Here is a 22686-nt window from a genome sequence, read left to right on the forward strand (position 1 = left end):
ATACTGTGTGATTGAAAAAATTGTTTGTGAAGCTGTTTCATATCTATTCTCTCTGGATCAGAACACAGATCTGAATGTTCGCTGTGATCATACTTGTCAAAGAATTACGAATCACCGTCATTTGGGAATAAGATTGCATGGGTGTTTGAATTGAGATCGCCATCTTTACACGATTAAACGTGCAGCTCTAGTTTATAGAGGAACAGTTGTCGGCATCAGAATCTCAGAGATGAATGAACTGATTCAGAAACACAGGTGTAACCCTAACACAGTGAATGATTCAGTGTCTCCAGTAGTGATCCGTGTGCATCAGAGCAGGAGTAAAGAGGTCTGTGGCATCAGTTTAGAGACAATTAAAGAATCGTTAGAGTTCCAGCGCTGCTCAATGAGCACAGCAGGTCACAATCGTTCCCAGCAGTTTTGTGCTTCAAATAGCAATTGCACCCACTGTGAAGCGCTTCAGGAAACATGGATGGAGTCTGACTACAGTATGTGAAGATGTGAGGATCTGATCACTGAAACCGGCCTGTTCCTGGCTTCATGAGTCTGCTTTACAGTCACTGTGAGGAGCTGCTGTCTCAGATCTGATTGGTCATCATCAATCCTTTATCCAATCAGGATGCAGGAGCTTCAGTGAGCTGCTCTCTGTCACTTCCTCTGGACTTCAGGAAGTTCCTCCCTGCAGCATGTCCGTCACCAAGACAAACATAAAGTCATGGGAACTGATGGAGAGAAACATGGGGGACATCATGTCTGCATCACTGTGTTTTAAAAGCTTTTTTATCGCTCGCTGTTGTTTCGGCTCAGGAAGCAGGAATGGCATTATTTATATATAATATAGATGCATTATTTACCATGTCAGCTGATGTGTTCCACCTTGGCTTGCGATGTTAATTTCAGAACATCATGACAGTGGTGTATGAAGTTCAAGCTGGAGTGACTCTGATCTCTTTCTGCTTCTCTGCATCTCACTGTCTAATCTTCTGATGTATTTTGTGCTGAGAAACTCAAACTGGAGGACGAACGGAGAAGAGTGACCGACACCAGCGGCTCTCGGTTGATTGAAGTCAGACACCCGTGAGATGTCAGTCGCAGCAGGGGGTGTGGCCACTAATTCCACACGTTAACACAGTAGCCAAACATAACAGAGCTCATTTACATATAAACGTCTCACAGGTGCCGTAGTAACGAAATCAGATTGGTAACACTTTACAAGATGTTCCATTTCTTGACACAAATTAAATACTGTAACAAATGAATTGCTCACTGTGTGTGTGTGTGTGTGTGTGTGTGTGTGCGGTATGTAGGCCAAACACTGTGAGCGGAACGAGTGTTGACACTCCAGGCGAGTTACCCGTGGCAGATGGGTTATATTCAATTAAACGGCGGTAAAAATAGCCGAATGCTTCAAGAAAGAGCAGAAGAGCAGATATTACTGCGAGTGATTACAGCACTGATGATGATGATGATGAAGATGAAAGAATGACACACAGGAAACAGATGTGGGAGGCAGGAAGTGATCTCCAGTAGCGCTCAAGTAAATCTGATCAGGTCAGTGAGCAGCGGGTGAAGTCATGTGACCCTGAACACACGCCTGAGGCTGATGGGAACTGCTGTTTGTGTCTGCAGGTGATGATGGGATTATTTACCCAAAAAACCCCCAAATAAAATCATGTTTTTCTGCTGTGACATACATTAGCATTAGTTTTTCCAGTATTACATTCAGCTGTCACATTAAAAATTTACATTTCTGTAGCATTTCCTCCTGAAGTTTAATATAATGAACTCTTTATAATGTTAGTCCTGTTCCGTCTGACTGTGTTTGTAAGACCTGTACATGTTGGGACTGGGCATTGACACACATTTCATGATTTGATATAATTTTGATTCAAGTCATCTTCATCTCTACAGCGCTTTATACAATGCAGATTGTTTCAAAGCAGCTCTACAGGAAAATGATTCAATGATTCAAACAGAGTTCATTTCGGGTGTATGTGGCATGTGAAACTGTTCAGATGTTAGATGAGAGCACCTGTGTGCCTGGCATTGAAGGAAGATGCAGACTATAAAATCTCATGAACGTATGTGGAGTGGCCCAGCCCTCCGCATCACATATCTCCTGCAGGGAGACCCCCGAGAGCAGGGCTTTAGAAGAAGCTTCTACTCAAATGAGCCTTTACAGCCAAAAGTGAAGGCATACCGTGCACCTGGTAGGCCAAAGAAATTGCCTCAACAATCCAATTACTGATGCTTGGAGGCTGGGAATCCTTTCCTGGGTGACCCAAACCATAGTAATAATTGGTCTCTCCAGCGAGAAGACCTCTGGACATATAACTCTAAGGCCCGAACAGGACAGAGTAAATTAAGTCTCTCTTGTTCCGACACATTTGATGGAGGATGGAAGGCCTGAAGTATTGTAGACCGAACCACTTTAGAAGGTATAGCCAGATCTAGGATGTAAGATTGCTTTCACCGTCCTATCAATGGCTAGCAAAAAAGCTATCTTTAGCATGAGATATTTCTCAGACGCTGACTCAAGTGGTTCGAAGGAAGCCAGAGATAACCCCTCGAGGACCTAGCTAGCCCCTCCTCAAAGATCTTGTGGCTCCTGCCCTGGTCACCAGTGATTCGCCTCCATCTGAGTGTTCGCCAGCCCAGCCTGGGATTGTTGACCACATAGCTCTGCCCTGACCCTCCAGGCCCAGAAACTCCACCTCGGCCTGTCGAGCACTCCAGCTTGGCTCCTCGCCCTCTTGGCTCTGCCCAGGACAGTTGTCCCTACGACTCCACCAGTCTTCCTGGTCCCTCCGGCTCGCCTTGGTCAATCTCTAACCCTTCAGCTGCGCTTCACCCATCCACCCCTTCGGCTCTGGTGGGCTTCTGCTTCCCTTGGTTCTTGGTCGCTCCGCCTTTGCCTCAGTCCTCTGGCACCCTGGCACTTGGCTGCTCATTGCTGCCCTCCAGGACCTTCGATGTCGCTCGGACCTGTCAGTTCTTCAGCTCTGCCCAGGTCTCCACACCGTGGCTCCTCTCTCGAATCTGCCTTGAGCTTTCATCCATTTCAGCCCTCTTCTGTTGGACTCTTGTGGTTTTTGTTAACTTTCTGACCTCCACGCATACTGTGTTTCTTGGCAAAAACTAAATCAATATATTGTTTTATATGAAGGAGCAGGCAGCATAATTTTTACATAATTTTGAAGCAAAAACTCTAGTCTACAACCTCAAATACGCTGAAGTCTTGTGAACACAGATTTAATATACTTTTTTTGGCCTTTTTTCAGTGACTTAAGTTTTTTGTTTTTTCAATAACCACGCATAAATGTTATTCCTTCAAAAACACAAACATGTACATACATGTTCCTCACATATTATTGTAGCCTAGTTTGTGCTGAATACAGTGTAATGACTTTGTCCATTAATATGTTTATGAACAACTGAAAAAAGCACAAATGTCAGGGCATGTCAAAACTTCTCCAGGCCCCAAATCAGCCTCAGACTCCAGAGGGTTAATGAGGTGTGAGGTTACGCCTCCTCAATGGAGGGTAATGATAGGGATTATCTGGGTTTGGTTCTGTTTTTGGTGGAATTTGTCACATTTTATTTCTAGTTTTCACTTCATTGCTATGGCTTTTCATTGTTTGATTATTTTGCACACCTGCAGTTCATTTTGTTCATTGGCTTGGTTCTGAGTATTTAAGCCCTGTGTTTTGTTCTGTTCATGGTCTGTTATTGTTGCGTTGTGCGTCGTTCATTCTGTTAAATATATTTAACACTGCTGCGCTTACTTTCAACCCAGCTGTGACAGCACAAAAACATTATTTATACATTTATACATTAAAAATGTATACGTCATTCATGGAACATTTTTTTTTTCTGAAATGTTTTATTTTAATGTTCCTCTAAAACGTTTAAATCTTACTAGTTGTTTCATAACGTTCATAACATTCTAAAGTAACGTTCCCATAATGTTTGAAGAATGATACAATGGAATGTTTCCTTAACGTTCACATATCCAAGAAAACACTTTTTTGGAGGTTTTGAGAATTCAGAGAACATTCAGAAATACTTTTTTCATAACTTAATGTGAACATTAGCAAAATGTTATTAGAACATATTTTGTTAGCTGGTTACTGTATGATGAACAGTGACTCATCTGAGTGTGTTTTTATTACTGAGTTAGCACTTAAATTGTTAAAATTTCAATTTATTTCATTTTAATTCAAGTTTATTTGCATAGTGATAATTTGATTTATTTGATTACCTCCATTTTAGTAAATAAATGTGTATTAATCATTAAATATAGAATATGTGTGTGTGTGTGTGTGTGTGTGTGTGTGTGTGTGTGTGTGTGTGTGTGTGTGTGTGTGTGTGAGAGAGAGAGAGAGAGAGAGTCTGAGTTAGCGGAAGTGTCTGAATCCGGGCGTTGTGTGCGACAGAAACAGTAGGATGGTGTTTTGCTGGGTCTCATTGAGAGCGATCCGAGCGCGTGTGGATGAAGCATCCATGTGGAACGTGATTGGCTCTCGGTTCAGTTCATTAGAAGAACACGCGGCCGGATCTGCTCCAATATGAATCTGATTCCAGGTACGTGAGTTCAGTCAGAAGATTCGGTGCTATGGCAAGCCATTTTGACTGTTATTCATTCTCAGGATATGAATTCTTGATATCAGGAATTACATTTCCACTAGTAACAATGTTAATTCTTGATATCTGTAATTGTATTTTCACTAGTCACCATAGGCTGCCATTCAAATTCAGTTGTTGATATCAAGAATTGATTTCTTACAAGTTGAAATTCCAGTTTCACAAATCAGTTTCTGTATTTCTGATATTCTGATATATTCTGATATAATAAAAATCATGATTTTTACTAGTAAGATCTATATTTCTGATTTGTGAAACTGGAATTTCAGCTAGTAAGAAATCAATTCTTGATATCAACAACTGAATTTGAATGGCAGCCTATGGTGACTAGTGAAAATACAATTACAGATATCAAGAATTCATATCCTGAGAATGAATAAAAGTCAAAACAGCTTGCCATACAGTGCATATGTTTGCAGTGACTGCATGCGTCACATGATCATAGATTAGATGAATACATGCGATCTGCTGCACTGAATCTGTTCAGTGATCAGTTTTTAAGGTGCTGCTCCTGAAAACGCTAAAGAAATGCTTTGTTTATAATGAGGAGGACGTTTTAAGCTATGAAACTTGAAGGATGTTTTAATGCTACAAAGACCTCTTATATGTCAAAAGATCAAGTCAAATCTGATTTCTCATGTCATGACCCTTTAAAAGAAGTGAAGGAATCAGGAGCGGATAGAAGAGAATATGAGAAAACAAGCAGAATTACTGTCACATCATCAGATTTACAGTTAATATAACTCCTGAATCAAAAACTCACCATGAACCGACAGATTAATCAGACGGCCGTGATTCTCGTGAATCACATGACGATGGGCCTTTCTGACATCATCAGCATCAGATGAGATTTTTTGACACATTTCTCAGTACTTGGGTCACTTTTCACCCAGTTCTCCCGACCGACTTCCAGTGTGGCACAGCAGTGAGTTTCACATCCCAAAATATTTATTTATTGATTTATTTTCGTGGTGGATCCGGTCGTTCTGAAGTGTGTGGGTTCGGTCGCCTGCAGCTGCAGCGGGTCACGGCACAAGTGCAGCAGGCGTGTGTGGAATGCAACCGTATCTCTGTCGCATTTGTGCACGGCTGCTGAAAATAGCCGCGGGCGTGTTCAGTCGGCAGGAAGCTGGGGAAGGTCCAGGACCTGCGTTTGTGCGGGAAACGTACGGTGACAGATGGTGTGAGGACAGACAGCGCTGCTGACGGTCACTCGGGCCGCGGGGCGACCGGTGCCGACTGTCACTGCGGACACTGGCTCATTGTTCAGATGGACACATCAGCTGAAGACAGATGAGAAGAGCTGCTGGAGAACAGCTGCTGCGACGTTCAGAGGTGCAGATAGTGTCGGTTTCATGTTCAGAGTCACTGAAGAGTCAAACACGCTTTCACAACTGTTTGTTTGTGCGGCCAGACATCTCAACTTCTGACTCCACCAATCACGTGAGTTTGGGGCGGGGCTATCTGTCTGACTGACCAATAGCAGGTGTCACCGGATGGAGTGTTTTAGAAACCTATGCTTAGGTTATATATATATACACAGTGTGTGTGTGTGTGTGTGTTTTCAAAAGTTTGGGGCCAGTAAGATTTTTTGTATTTTTGGAAGAAATTACTACTTTTATTCATCAAGGACACATTAAATTAGTAAAGAGTGACAGTAAAGACATTAATAATGTTACAAAAGATTCTATTTCAAATAGATGCTGCTCTTTAGAACTTCATATTCATCAAAGAATCCTGAACAAAATGACGTCCCAACCCAGTCATGTGATTATGGGGCGGGACTATCTGTCTGACTGACCAATGACAGATGGGCAGCAGAGGGTTTGAGAAACTAGTCTTTATTTGTCCAGCTCACAGAAATGACACGTTTCACTCTTAAAGCAGTGAATTTCATCATCACTGCAGTAACTGCCCTTATAAAACTAGGGTTAGTGATGTTTACTAAAAATTTGCCTTGTGAATGTGTGAGTTTTGCTGTGCAGGTGCTGCTTGTGTGTTCTGGACGGTTGTGAGGATGTGGTTGCTGTGCCATATTAATATAATTCATCAGTCTGACTGGAAGGTGGTTTGGGTCACAATCATATAAAATTCATCTTTCATTTGTCATTGATTATTTAACAGCGGCTTCATATGCGTCTGATCCAATCAGATCTCAGAGTCTGAATGAATGATGTTTGAGTCTGTCACACACTCACTTTTGCTGTGACTGAATCTTCTGGATCTTGTGGTCTTTTTCCTGACGGTGAATCAGCTGAAAACTCCATCCAGTTTTTCATTTCTCTGCTCATGCGAAGATTTGTATGTTTGTGTTTTGCTGGTCTGATGTCAGGACAGTCTGCGAATGAATCACTATGAGTCGCTGTGAATCACTGTGAATGATTTGAATTGCTGTGAATCGCTGTGAATGATGTGAATCACTGTGAGTCGTTGTGAATGATGTGAATCACTGTGAATCGCTGTGAATGATGTGAATCACTGAGTCGTTGTGAATCGCTGTGAATGATGTGAATCACTGAGTCGTTGTGAATCACTGTGAATGATGTGAATCACTGAGTCGTTGTGAATCACTGTGAATGATGTGAATCACTGAGTCGTTGTGAATCACTGTGAATGATGTGAATCACTGTGAGTCGTTGTGAATGATGTGAATCACTGTGAATCGCTGTGAATGATGTGAATCACTGTGAATCGCTGTGAATGATGTGAATCACTGAGTCGTTGTGAATCGCTGTGAATGATGTGAATCACTGAGTCGTTGTGAATCGCTGTGAATGATGTGAATCACTGAGTCGTTGTGAATCGCTGTGAATGATGTGAATCACTGAGTCGTTGTGAATCGCTGTGAATGATGTGAATCACTGAGTCGTTGTGAATCGCTGTGAATGATGTGAATCACTGAGTCGTTGTGAATGATGTGAATCACTGAGTCGTTGTGAATCACTGTGCTCGAGTCTGTCGCGTCGTCTGAAGGCCGGTGACGTCTCCTGTACTTGTCTGTCCCAGGACGCTGTAAGCTTCCTCTAGTCTTTGTAATCCCATTTTCGATCTGTCCGTCCTGATGTAGGTCACAGGGTCATCCGGGGTCACAGCTGCTGACGCCCACCGGCCCACAATCCCTCCAATCCCTGCAGACCTTACAGCGGATGTGTGCCGCTTTCAGTGACGGATCTCACGTTTCTTCTAAAAAATTAGTAGCAATAATAATAATAATAATAATAATAATAATAATTGTTATTAGTATTTTCCTTTGGTTACATTTTAAAAGATGTGTTAAATTAAGTATATAAATTGTATAAAGTATATAAACAGTTAATACATTTGTATTAAATCATAAAACACAAAATCAAGAAAATTGAAAACAGAGTTTGCCCTAAAAATGCTAAAAAAGATTTAATGGATTTCATTATTGTTTTAAAAATATATATATTTATTGAATGGTTAAAGTTTTATAGATGCAATAAATTAGTCATGCATTGAAAATGAATGAATGCATTAAAATGGAAACCAGAAAAGAAACACATTTAGTGTGGAGCAGCTCTGATCATCTGATGAGAAACGATTGAGATCTTCTGAGACTGTGGAGCTCCTGTGTTCTCTTCAGAAACTCCTGTGATATGAAGGAGATGAGTGAGTTCTGCTGACTGACAGTGTGTGAGAGAACTGATGTTATTCTGAGCGGCGTGTGAGGAATCTGCTGCGTCAGCGTGTGTGAGTGTGTGTGTGTGTGTGTGTGTGTGTGTGTGTGTGAGTGTGTGTGTGTGTGTGTGTGTGTGTGTGTGTGTGTGTGTGTGTGTGAGTGTGAGTGTGTGTGAGTGTGTGTGTGTGTGTGAGTGTGAGTGTGTGTGAGTGTGAGTGTGTGAGTGTGTGTGTGTGTGTGAGTGTGTGTGTGAGTGTGAGTGTGTGTGTGTGTGTGTGAGTGTGTGTGTGTGTGTGAGTGTGTGTGTGTGTGTGTGTGTGAGTGTGTGTGTGTGTGTGAGTGTGTGTGAGTGTGTGAGTGTGTGTGTGTGTGAGTGTGTGTGTGTGTGTGAGTGTGTGTGTGTGTGTGTGTGTGTGTGTGTGTGTGTGTGAGTGAGTGTGTGTGTGTGTGTGTGTGTGTGTGAGTGAGTGTGTGTGTGTGTGTGTGTGTGTGTGTGTGTGTGAGTGTGTGAGTGTGTGTGTGTGTGTGTGTGCATGAACATAAAGCTGCTGAAACCTGAAGAACTAAATAATGAAAGGATATTATTAGTCATAAAGAAAATGAAGCCTGTTTTAGGACCATGTGACATTATTTCATGTAATGTGGAAGAAATGATCCACATCTGTATTGAAATAGTAATGAAGTGTTTCTGCATCTTGTCAGTATTTGTGAAAAGAATCGCTGAGAATAATGAGAGCGAATCGTCCGAACGTCAGTCGAGTCTCATTTATTTCTATAGTGTCATATCAGAATCACAAAGTTCATCAGATATGAGACGCATTCAGATTCAGCTGTAAAGCAGCTCTACAGAAGACAGTTCAGTTCAGATCATTAAGTGTTAATGTTGCAAAGTTCAATCAGATCAATTCAGTTTAATGTTGATTCAGTTCTGTTCAATAACTGTGTTATGAAATTAATTTGATTCAGTCTAAAAGTCTTCCCCTCTCTCTGCTGTTTCAGGTTTTTCCAGCTTTTCCAACATGTTTGGAAAGAAGAAGAAGAGGCTGGAGATTTCGGCCCCTTCCAACTTCGAGCACCGCGTCCACACGGGCTTCGACCCGCACGAGCAGAAGTTCACCGGCCTGCCGCAGCAATGGCAGAGTCTGCTGGCCGACACGGCAAACCGGCCCAAACCCATGGTGGACCCGTCCTACATCACGCCCATACAGCTCGCCCCCATGAAGGTACCGCACGCATCACTTCCTGTTCCAGCCTCGCACTTCCTGTTTCTCTCTCGACTGTCGGCAGCTCTTGTCCTTCCACGCTGGCTCATTTTAGAGGCGATTATTAGAGTAAATGAGCTCTGTTCAAAACACTATGCAAATAAATAAATGAAAAAAAGATTCAAATAAATAAATACACATTAGGTTTAAATAAAAATGATTAAAAAAAATAAAAAAATGTGATTAAAATAAATAAACATTCTATTTAAATAAAAATGTTATTAAATAAATTATTTCTGATATAAAGAAATAAAAATGTTAAGCAAATAAATAAAAAATTAAATAATAATAAATAAAATGTTAATTAAATAAAAAAATGTGATTAAAATAAATATATAAACATTAGATTTGAATAAAAATGTGATTAAATAAATTATTTCTGATTTAAATAAATGAATAAAAATGTGAATTAATAAATATATATATATATATATATATATATATATATATATATATATAAAATATAAATAAAAATGTTATTAAGTAAATAAATAAAAATGTGAATAAAATAAATAAAATGAGATTAAAATTAATAAATAAACCAATAAAAATGTGATTAAAATATTTTTAAAAATTTAAACGTGATTCAAATAAACATTAAATTCAAATAAATATGTGATTTAATATAAACAAAAAAGTGATTAGAATAACATTTTAAAATGTATTAAAATAAATATAAGATTTAAAATAAATAATTAAATAAAAAAAATTAAATATAAAAAAAAATATTACATCTAACAGTACAGTAGAATAATGAGTACACAAAATAATAACTTAATAGACACTCAATATTTTCCAAATAATATATTGATATATTTATCATATACATTTTTTTTACAGTATGAATCACGTATAAATCTGTAAATCTACATAAATTTTCGCATGATGATCATCATGTTTTTTGGTTAGGGTTAGCTCGTCAGTCGCTGTTTCTCGTCCAGCCGGAGCTCCAGAGCTGCTGATTCTCTGCTGAAAAGAGCTGCTGTCACAGGCTGCAAACCTCTCATTCCGCTGTGAACGGCTCTTTTCAGCGGGATCTTCCCAGTTTCCTCTCCAGAACTGTGCTTGAGATGTTTCACGTGTTTATGATGTGTATATATATATATATATGTGTGTGTTTGGGGATAAAGTGCCAGTGTCGCCTCTCTCCTGTCCCGTTAGCTCAGTCTGTGCTGTATCTTCACCTCTCGTCTCCTGTTTGTGTCCGGTGTCACCGCAGCGTCTCACTAGCTAAACTACAGACTAGACGTCACGACACGCTCTGATCTTCCAGCTGTTACATAAATGAAGCTGACTAGTGGGACGCTGCCTGACGTGAGCTCAACAAACTCCAGCACTTCAGTCTTTAGTTACAAAGATGAGTTTAATAGATTAATATTTTGCACCGTGTCATTGCTGATATACATATAAGCCCAACATTTACATTTGTGCATTTAGGAAAGGCTTTTATCCAAAGCAATTACATTGCAAGGTGTACGTTTTATCAGTTCATGCATTCCCTGGGAATCGAACCCATGACCTTGGCGTTATCATCGCCATTATATACTATCTGAGCTACAGGAATCATGGCGCTGGCAACACTACAGTCACGGTTTCGAATCCCAGAACACACGTGCTGATAAAACATGTTAATGTGCTGATCTCAGCTATCAGAGCGTCTCGTTTCTCAGTGATCCACATGCTTCTAAAACAGGGTAAATAAAGGATAATTCAGCCAGAAATGAACAGTCTGTCATCATTCACTCTGAACTGAAGGAGAGATTCTGAGAGGTCAGAGGTCATGACTGTCAAACTCTGAAAGGACTAAATAAACCATAATGCAGCATAGTATCATGGAGGTCGTTCATTTGTGCTTATGTGTTATTCTATACTTTCATGATGTGTTTGTGGTGTTTTTGTCCGGTTTAGAGTTCGACAGTCATGACCACATTGAACAGATTCTTCAGATTTTCTCTTTTGACTTTTGATTCAGTTCAGCTTGTGCTTCTGGAGCGACACCGAGAGTGAATAATGAAGCTGAAAACACAAACCCCAATGAAATACACTTTACTTTTCCTCAAATTCCAGTTTTTCCGTTTTCATTTTCTGGTTTCTGTTTTTTCTCCTGTTTTAATTTTTGTGTATTTAAAAAAAAAAAAAAAAAAACTTTTTTTTCTCACATTTTAATTTTCTTTTTTTTATTTTATTATATATATATATATATATATATATATATATATATATATATATATATATATATATTTTTTTTTTTTTTTTTTTTTTTTTTCTGGATTCCATTTTCTTTTTTCTAGATTCCATTTTGCATTTGCATTCTGTTTTAATTGTTAAATTATTTTTTTTGTAATCAGAAAGTGTTTATTTAAATGAAATCATGAAACGTATACAATACAAAAAATTTTTAATAAAAAAACCCTCCATTTTATTTTTTCCCAAATTCCGTTTTATTTTCCCCCAAATTCTTGTTTTCTGTTTTAGTTTTTGTGCATTCTGTTTTTCCATTTTAATTGTTAAATTAATTTTTTGTAATCAAAATATATCATGAATCATGAATGTATACAATTTAACAACAGTTTATTAGAAATAAACCGTTCCATTGATGCTGTAGTGGTGCGTGATCGGACACTAGCCAGGTTAGTTAGCGCGGGAGTCGGGCGGCTGCAGCACTGGCACCTTCAGGAGATGTAGCTGTACTGTAGGAGATATCTCTGAAGAGGGATACACGGAAATTAATTCTCTTGCTCTCTTCACAGATATCTCCCAAGAAAGTCCGGTTGGCTGAGTCGCCGTTGCGAAAAGTATGCCCTCTTTCCTTGCTTTCTTAGTCCTCTCTCGTTTGTTTTCTCTCCTTCCCCCTGTTTTGGTCTTAATTTCCTTCTCTGCTTGGCCACATGCATTTTAGTCATGAGTGTATGATGTAGTTCTTACATCATTGTGTTTAGGGCCAAGATGCATGAGCCAACAGACCAAACTAATGATGAACTCTGACGCCGTTGAATCAGAAATGCATGTTTGGAGTTTGATTGCAGGATGAGAAGACGAGCGCGGAGCACGTGAGCTGATCCGATTCATAAACCTTTTATGAATGCTGCGTTATATGTCATATGGCTTGATATGATGAACAGGATCATTAGATCTGAGATCAGTCATTTCATGAAATATCAGAGTCCATCTGTTGGCATGAATCATAACATCTTGTGCTGAAGTTTTTATTGTGCATGTGTCGATATAACAAACCATATGATGAAGATCTGAGCTCATTCATGGACGAATGCAATCAAATTATATTCTAATGTTCCTCAAATAGTCTTAATTATTTATTTTAAGCAAAAATAAAGGGAATATTCACCCAAATAGTTAATTTTTTTATTCTGTTATTGTCAGCCTGTAAGACGTTTAACTGAATTGAAAAGTGAAAATTTTAAAGTGTTTTAATGGAAATTTTAGGCTATTTGTCTTTTTTTAATTAATTAATGTGTTTTTGCAAGTTAGTAAAGTGTTTTGGACTTTTAAACACTTTTAAGAGTTTATTTTATTGCACTTTATCTATTTGCGTCTAGATTTCATTTGCACTATATATCTTTAAAAGATTTTATCTCCACTTCAGCAGCACTTACACACACCAAAATTTACAGTTTTATTCCTGGCTATATTCTGAAAGTTTTTACTGAGGGGTTTGTTTATATATCATTCACCTCATATTTATTTAACATTTTATTCCTAAAAACATGGCGAATATGTATTTTTCTGTCTGTTGACAGTTTTTTCTGATTTATGGAGTGATAAAAAGAGAAATCCAAAATCCCTTCTGTAAAAACCTTTAACTCTAACATGTCAATGAAATTAAACAAGAATGTTGAACCTGGCTTTATTCAGTGTTCAGATTTATCTGAAATAAATACAAATACAGTGCGTGTGTATTTAATTAGATAATGCATACTTTGCGTATTCAAACATAACATTTTGGAAAACTTGTAATACAAACAAATGTGTGTAATTCTTAAAGTAATGAATGAACTAGGGAAGTATGGTGATGTGTATTAGTTAAATTTTTACCCTAATCACCTGTGCGTCTCACCTTAGAGTTCAGTGTGTGTTCTGTGTTTGTGTTGTGTGTGTAGAAACACTCTCTACTTGCAGTCCAGAGCGGATTGTGTGTGTTTGTTTGCGCTCTGTGTTGATTTGCTGTGGTTTATCATCTCAGCCGTGTCAGGTCGACTGGTTTACCCATCAGGGTCACTGCGTGAGTCACTGGGGTTTAGTCCGCTGTATTTTTAGAAACGCTTGGCTGTGACAGATGAATGATGCGTTTCCCTTATTGGCAGGCCATGTGTGCCGGTAACCGAGAGGACGAGGAGGGACCGTCGGGTGGGCGTTCTGATGTGTTCCCACGATTTAAAAGACAGCTGTGTGTCCCGCAGCACCGCATGCGCTTCGATGCACAGATAGACTCGAACTTAATCAGTGTCATACAGTTAAAGTTGAGCATGTTATGTGTGTATTTTGTTCTGTAATGGACTTTCCATGTTGTGAAGCTGCACCGCTGTCAGACCGTGGCGTGTTAAAGAGGATGCGGTTGCTACAGCGTTCAAATATCATATTGTATAATATTTCCATGCGGTGGAGTTACTAGCACACTCAAGGCCTGGAGCATCATTGAAGTTGAAGCCAGTTGCATCAAACTAATGGAAAAAACGTAGACTCTTGGTTCATGCCTCTCTTCAGGAATAGTAACGTTGGAGCACCACCCATTATGACTGCAGTTATTGTTTCACAGTGTTGTATGAACTAGATGAGGCCTGAGACGATGGGCGGAAAACCTGACATCAGGCCTCTGCTGCTCAGCAAGCACAAAGTGAGCGTACAGGACGGGCCGAGAGCGATGGACAGACAGACGAATGGCAGAGCAGCAGGTGCAGACGCTCTCGGCTGGAGCCGGACGGACGGAACGCGGCCAAAGCTTCCCAGCGGCTCCAGCTGGACCCGTAAACACACACAGGTGTGGCTTTCAGACGCGCTGAATCCTCAGAGCGCAGCACATCAATCACTGCATCCGTTTATTCATCTGCCAGCTAGACACAAATCCGTTATAAACACATCGGGTAATTCCTGCTGAAGTCTATTTCTTATCAGTATGCTTGTGTTGTATTTTAAGGAGGATATTTCTATAAAAGTGAACATCAGGAATCTGCTCTGGTCAAGATCAGACAGTGAGTGATTATTCACATGATGAGAAGTAACTGAACAGTTCATATTGATAGAAAAGATAGTAATTTCTCAGTATCAGACCTGAGGACGTCATCTTTTGAAATGTTGAGATTATCACACTGGTTTGTCTTTTGATCAAACTGGATGAATGTTTTAAGGCATCTTTACACTTCTGATTTAAGGCTGTCTGCTCAAAATTCTGTGGAAAACATAATGCTGCATAAGAACCAGACTAAAGTATGCCTGCTCTGACCCACCTCAGCCCCGAGTGTAAAAGTATACTATTAAAACTGCTGTGTAAATGCATTGATGCCATATCTGAGCAGCATTAAACAGTCTGTAAAGACGGCCAGTTGCCACTTGAGAAGCTCTTCTCTGCCTCCTTTCCTGTGTTCATTTGGCATTAGAGACACAAACCAACCAACAGCACTAAATATAATATTGATGAATTGGATTAAATATACTTACTGATGTTTGTGCTGCTGCTTTCCCTTCAATGGATGGTAATTTTCTTTATTTCTTTACAGCTTTATTTCTTTACAGCTTTCCTGTAGCTCAGTGGTTAGAGCATGGCACTAGCAATGCCAAGGTCATGGGTTCGATCCCAGGGATTGCACATACTCAGATACAAATGTATAGTATAATGCAATGTAAGTCGCTTTGGATAAAAGCGTCTGCCAAATGCATAAAATGTTAATGTAAAAATGTTATTTGATGTCCATTGAGACGTTTAAACTTGCTTTATGGTTTAGTCCTCTTATTGGACAATATTGAAGAATCAATAGATTTGAGTTTGAGTTTGTGTGTAAATATATTAGTTGATAAAAAGAAACATCTGTAGTTTTAGAAGAGAAATTGATCATTTTAAAGGAAACCTTTACTCATGTTTGTCATTGGATGTTTTGAAGGTGAAGATCATCAGTAGATTTATGTTCAGAAGCCTCGGGTCGGATCTTAGCGTGTTTCACTGGATTATTTTTGGCTGCATGTGTGTGTGTGTGTGTGTGTGTGGTGAGCACTGATCCACAGTGACATGAGGAGAGACTGACGCCTTCTTGTGGTCACTGTGGGTACAGCAGTGTGTTCATCTTTAACAGTGCAAACTAGATTTACATGTCATCAGAGTACAGTGTGAATCTGTCGCTGTGGTCACACTTCAGAGCAGACGACTTCACAACTTCATTTCATGAAACTTGAATTTCATTTGTTCATTTGATCATATGATCATGTGTTTGCAGTGATGCGGCAAATCCCATGATTTCACAGGTTTACGTGCCTCCAGTCAAACGTTCATCAACTCATTCCACTCACTGAAATGATGAAGTTATCTGGTCTTTAATAATGTTCTCAAAACGTTACCACAAAAACATTATTCATACATTATTCATGGAGTTTTTTCTTCAAATGTTTCAGTTGTTCATGTAACGTTTTCTAAATGTTACTACTTGTTTCAGAGAACATTCAAAAGTAACGTTCCCATAATTGAAAAAATTATGAAATGGGATGTTTCCTCAACGTTCACATTACCACATTATTTTATTTACGTTTAAAAACTGGACATTTTGAATGTTCAGAGAACATTCAGAAATAATGTTAACTTAATGGGAAAGTTAGTAAATACAGTAAATAACTATCAGATTACATGGATTCATTTCACACTCAAACACAAACTCCAGTAAAGCTCTGTTTGCACATGTTTACATTCCCTTTTCAGAACTGTTAAACCTGTTCAAATCTAACATAATACAAACTGAAGATGACAGAGATTTGCTACAGTTCTACAGCAATACTATATTGAAATATAATCTGAATCTTAAAAATGAAAGACTATCAAATCAGATTCATCACCATCTGTACAAAAACACCTGTAATGAAACATGGATCATGTGACATAAACTGCAGTGAATTCTGGACAGTGGAGAGTGATTCTTGTGTTATAGACTCACTGTATAAACAGCATATAATAGCTCATTGTGTTATGTGTGACTGTGTTACTGTGTGAATGACTTGATTTGAGACGTGAAAGAAGTGTTTTGGGAGTTTTGGGATGTGAAATTCACTGCTGTGATGGTCAGGAGAACTGGGTGAGAAAGTGAGCTGAGTTTTGAGAAATGTGTCCTAGATAGGGTGACCAAACGCTAGACAGTCCTGAAATTGGGAGCTTTGTAGTGTGTGAGTGTGTGTAGTGTGTGTGGTGTTTGTAGTGTGTACTGTGTGTGGTGTGTAGTGTGCAGTGTTCAGTGTTGAGCAGCAGATGGCAGCAGAGGAGTTCTGATCTTCATCAATACAATATTTCTCTCATCCTTCATTTGAGAAAAAGTCTATCCAAAAAGAGATTTATCATCCTAAGAAATAAAGACTAAACACCCTTAAATGGACGTTTTTGTCTGTTCTCATTTTGAAAACTTTAAAAACCTTGTTCTATTTATGCTAAAAAAACAAACAACAACAACAACAAAAAAGGTCAGTTTGATTGGCAGTGTGTTACAGTAAATGATTTTCTTGTTGAGTATGAGATCATTTTTGCATTGTAAATCATAAGATAACTCCAGTATTTTGGCATGCATTACCTTATTAAATCTCAGTAGACATTATTAATTGGACAGCTTTATTGGACAAACACGGTAAATTAAGTTTAGTTTAATATTTTTTTACAGTGTACATACAGACACTCACATAGAGCGATCTAATATATATAACACATCTCAACTGCGTGATTGTTTATATCATTGTAGAATGTATCTTTATTTTTATTCATTTGTATTTCTGTTTTATTTGAGTTATTTTAGTACATCAAGTTAAACTAAATGAAAATGAGAAGAGAAAAAACTAGCAGAAGTTTGGTTTTGTATATATATATTTTTTTCAGTTAACATTCTTTTTATTTCAAGTAAGAATTTTTTATGGTTTTGGTTGTAGTTTTAGTTAACTGTAATAACCCTGTTACAAATAAACTTGACTTAAATATGCTTAATGTGCTCAAATTAACATGTTCCTACTGTAGTTTGTTTTGCAGCGTGTGCTTATGAAACGCTGGAACAGGAAGTTGTAGCTTTGTGACGTCAATGCAGATATAATGCATGCGTGTGATTGGACGCGTGGAGGCGGGTCGGAGTTTCCGTGTGGTCATTGGCCAACTGTCCCCTGCGCAGAAATCAGCAGTGTCATTAATTACGTCCACACACACACACACACACACACACACATACACACACTTCATTAAGCTCAAGGTTAACTCTCAGCTTATCTGCGGATGAGCACTTTCACTCACGCCGCACCTTTACCTCGAGACGCTCGTGCCGCCGCCGGATCTGTTACAGCTTATCGCCACACGGCAGGGCTGCTGAAATATGGCTGCTGTCATCACGCCGCTAATGCTAACAGAACAAACGCAGGCGTCTCATTCGCAGATTCCCAGCAGCCCGTTTGATTGTGAGTCTGACGGAGATACGACACATAATTAACCTCCATCACCTCCAGAAGCGCACACACTCGACTCTAGTGTGCTGTCTCTTTAATTAAAGATATAGATTTCTGTCCTTTTTAAAAAGTATTTCATTGTTTGTTTTTGTATGTTGGTGTCGGTCATGATGTTTTTATTCACTTTGAGTGATTTCTCTCTGTCTGTAAGGCCCATAACGGCTTTGCCAATTCAGCATTCAAGATTTGTATTCACGTTTATTTGTGTAGCGTTTTCAACAACATATAGTTTGAAAGCAGCTTCACAGAAAATGCTTGTTTCAATATTCGAAATTCATCAAGTCATCAATCTGTCACCATCATGTCGTTCAAACCTGCATGACTTTATTCTGTTAAATTTTCTCATTTTTTAGTCCATATAATGACAGTCAGTGGCTCTGATGTTGTTTGGTTCCCAACATTCTTCAAAATATCTTCTTTCGTGTTTGTCAGAATAAAGAACGTCACTCAGGTTTGAACGGCAGTAAGTGATGACAGAACGATGATTTCTGGGTGAACTGTCCCTTTAAAGACTGTTAAAAATGGCACTTGCAATTTTGAATTATTGAAAGTTGATTTTCTTTGAATTTCAATTAATTTTTATTCTACTTTTTATTCTTCTTTTATGCTACCCCGATTAAAACACCCTTGGAACGGCATCACAACACCCCAGTGTCACGGTGTCATTCAGTCTGGACTTTGTGTTGCGTTTGCACCATTTCCCTGTGTATGGTTGCTGATTTGATTTGCCATCACGTTCAGCTGTGTCGTCGCTAATCACCTTGTTTGCCTTTGTATTTTAGTTCCTTTGTGTTCAGTTCTTATTTGTCCGGTTTTGTCGATGTATGGTTGTGTTTTCCTTCCTGCCTTTGTTTTGATTTCCCTATGGATATTATTAAAGACTGTTTTGAACCTGATTCCTTCTCTTCACGAGTTTTACTGCAGCCAAGCATGATAGAAGACCGGAGCGAGAAGTGATAAAACATGGCAAAATATTTGCCATGACAGTGAGTGTTCTTTTTGTTTTTTTCCCCCGTCACTATGGTAAATGCCACAATGCCACAAAGGCCCTCAAGGGAGCTTTTTTGAAGTTGCGGAGTGGTTGCTGGTCCCATGTGGATCGCCGCTCACCGCCAGACATGACGACGATGACACCAACCCCACTCCTAACCTGGTGCCCAAACAGAAACCATAAGACGGCGAGGAGCGGCAGCATGAGCCCACCGCAGACAGAGAGCCCGCGATGCATGAGCCAGTGCCTACAGGAACGACTGAGCAAGACATCGCCCCAGAGCCTGAGCCTCACGTGTCTGACCAGGTGTGCGAGCTGGCTGCACCATCCATCGCCGGGGGAGTTCGTGAAGAGTTTGAAGGTGTAGACCCACGCTTTCGCCACTGAGAGTGAGTTTCTAGTCACCACCATGAACAGTTATTTTGATTTTGGAGAGGAGGATTCCCTAACCCTTTAATCCCACCTGATACTGTCTGCTCTGTTTTGGACTTACTGGTCCCGCCCAGCCTCCCTCTCCCACCTCTACAAATCTCAAACTGTGCATCTACCCAAGCCATCTAATCCCCTGCTTCGTTCTCGGGGGGTCATTGCTGCAGCTTTGTTGGGGCCTCCTTCAGCGTCACTCTGCTCCTTGGCTCTCTGTCTGCACCGAGGGCTCAACGTCCATCGGCTCCGTCTCCTCCACTCATCCCCATGGTGGCGTTAAGACCCTCACCACCATGTGTCCTCCCTCCGGCAACGCCACCATGGGATGCTGTTTTGGCTGTGGCCTGGATCACCATAAGCCGCTCCTGCTCAAGACCATCCCCTGGATCACACCACCACCTGCATCCTGAATTTTCTTTTGTTCCGTCCTTCTCCCAGATTCCCATCCCCCTCTTGAGCCTCCTCCTCCATTCACCCTGCAGGTGCAAGGCCACACTTTTCCTGGAGGGAGTGTGGTGTCACAGTGTCATTGAGTCTGGACTTTGTTTTGTGTTTGCACCATTCCCTGTGTTTGTCACTATGGTTGCTGATTTGATTTGCCATCAGCTGTGTCGTCATTAATCACCTTGTTTGCCTGTGTATTTAAGTTCCTGTGTTTTCAGTTCTTATTTGTCCGGTCTCGTCGATGTATAGTTGTGTTTTCCTTCCTGCCTTCATTTGGATTTCTCTGTGGATATTGTTTAAGACAGTGTCGAACCTGATTCCTTCTCTTTGTGCGCTTTACTGCAGCCAAGCATGACATCTAGCAACCACATAAAAACCTCTTAGCAATGACCCAAAACACCCTAGCAACTGCATAGGAACACCCTAACAACCACATAAAATACCTTAGCAACCACATCGAAACCACCTAGCAGTGACCCAGAACACCCTAGCAAACAAGTCAAGTCACCTTTATTTATATAGCGCTTTATACAGTACAGATGGAGCCAAAGCTGGCCATAAGCTCGGTGCTGAGGACTTGTCTGGTTCTTGTGGACCTTGCTGAGGATCTGTGCCGAGAGTTGTCGTGACGATGAGGTCTTCACAGGGGATTGTCTAGTAGACATGGTCTCTGGTGACATTCAGGGCTGTGTTGTGGTCGTGTCTAACTACAGGTCCAACATCTGATCTGGATACGGACCGGATATGGCTGACAACGCTAACCTCGGGATAAACAAAGAGACTAATTTTAGCATAGATACCATTCTTCTTACGATGTAACAAGTACATCAGGTGTTATAGGAAGTGACCTAATTTATGCAGCCTTAACAATCAACTGATTTGAATTATTGAGATGTGATAATGTGTTATGTGTATGCCTGGTTAAAGAGATGTTTTGTCTCGATGTAAACTGACAGAGTGTGTCTGGTTTTATTCGAAATTGCAATAGACATGTGGGTCTATAATGTGTTTAGAGCTCGCTCAAGTACTGGGGAGCTAAACCATTTAGTACTTTGTAAGTAATTAGCAAGATATTAAAATGTATGCAATGTTTAATAGGAAGCCAATGGCGTGTTGACAGAACCGGGCTAATATGGTCATACTTCCTGGTTCTAGTAAGAACTCTAGCTGCTGGACCAGCTGGAGTTTGTTTATTAAGCTTGCAGGGCAACCACCCAGTAGAGCGTTACAGTAATCTGGCCTTGAGGTCATGAACGCATGAACTAACTGTTTCGCATTTGTCATTGAGAGCATATGCTGTAGTTTAGACAGGATGAAAAGCAACGGTCCTAGTACTGAGCCTTGCGGTACTGAACTTGTGATTGATATGACCTCTCTTCAAACACCCAGAACAACATCTGTCTATCTGCATGGCAAAACTAATTCAAACTTTCCGGCCAGGCGTTCTCGAGATAACATAAAGTTTGTCTTGACTAACTTTTATTTAATCTAGTTAGCGCATTACTGTACAGTTGGTATCATATTTAGGGTGTTTGTGTCTTATTCAAATGAGCCTCTGATGGCTCTGAGTCTAAGCGGAGCTTTATTTGACTAACCAACATTAGTCTGAGTGAGTGTTAGCGGGTGTATTGAAGTGACGGCAGCAGATCAGAGGTGTGAAGGCCTGTGATCACATTCTCTTCAGATGGACTCTGCTCAGTGAATGAGCTCAGAGACACGCGCATTAAAGAGATGGATGACACTCAGTGTAATGCTCCTGTGAGGAGGAGACTGGCCTGTCCGGGAGATTTATTTCCTCTTTCTGTGCTGAAGGAGTGTGACGTTTATTAGCTCCTCTGTTTCTCTTAACCTGACCACCTGTTCCAGCACTTCAGATCTGTTAAATCAAAAACTTCATGATTATAGATCTGAAAGTGTTTCTGTTCATGCACATTTACTGTATTTATATTGTTTTACCTGTTATCTGATTTGATTTTTAATTTGAAGTGAGAATGTGAAAATCGATCTTGTGCTTCTCTATTTTACATGCACATTAAACACTGAGAATGTGTTTATATTGAGCTTCAGAGTAAAGGTTTAATGTGGGCCAATCTGAAAATGATGTGCATGTGAATGTGGTCAGACGGCTTGATCTCATTCTGGTCTCAGCTTGACTCATGTTGGTGTTTAATAGATTGAATCTTTCAGTTCACATGGACCAACACTGACATGCATTAGTTTATCTCAATGCTACAATCAACCAAAAGACCAGTTACAACCAAAAGGGTTTTACAGCATTAAGCTGGAGGAACGATAGGGTTGGATGATGATTCAGTCTTGCTCCTGGTGGATCTTACAGGGGTTTCACAGCATGAATGTGACCGTCTACCCATGATTCCACCTGCCTGAGGAGTTTGATCTGAATGAGCTCATCAAGGTGTTTTGATTGATGACAGGCATCTGGAACAAAACTCTACAGCATGCTTAAGATCTCTTGTTCTGGATCAGTCCAGACCTCTGTACTACTCTTCCTCGAGGTCATGTGACGTTACTTAAAGAGCTGCAGCAGCAAACTAAATGAGGTCGTTTTTCTACTGCAGATGCAGGTCAAGATC

At 39.9% G+C, this 22686-nt stretch overlaps 1 protein-coding gene across 5 annotated transcripts in view; it reads left to right on the forward strand.

Moving 5' to 3' along the window:
- The window catches only part of pak5 (p21 protein (Cdc42/Rac)-activated kinase 5), a 40094-nt gene that overhangs the window by 3266 nt on the left and 14142 nt on the right, over nucleotides 1–22686 (forward strand). For 2 of the 5 annotated variants that reach the window (XM_067384586.1, XM_067384589.1), the window contains exons 1-3: nucleotides 5798–6087; nucleotides 9284–9507; nucleotides 12297–12341. In XM_067384586.1, coding sequence (XP_067240687.1) covers nucleotides 9304–9507; nucleotides 12297–12341 — 249 coding nt within the window. In that variant the 5' untranslated portion in view covers nucleotides 5798–6087; nucleotides 9284–9303. Of the gene's footprint in view, nucleotides 1–5797; nucleotides 6088–9283; nucleotides 9508–12296; nucleotides 12342–22686 lie in introns of those variants that run through there. The other 3 variants (XM_067384588.1, XM_067384590.1, XM_067384587.1) reach the window with 2 other exon arrangements.

This window comes from Chanodichthys erythropterus, chromosome 4 (genome assembly GCF_024489055.1).
Source record: "Chanodichthys erythropterus isolate Z2021 chromosome 4, ASM2448905v1, whole genome shotgun sequence".
Lineage (NCBI taxonomy): Eukaryota > Metazoa > Chordata > Actinopteri > Cypriniformes > Xenocyprididae > Chanodichthys > Chanodichthys erythropterus.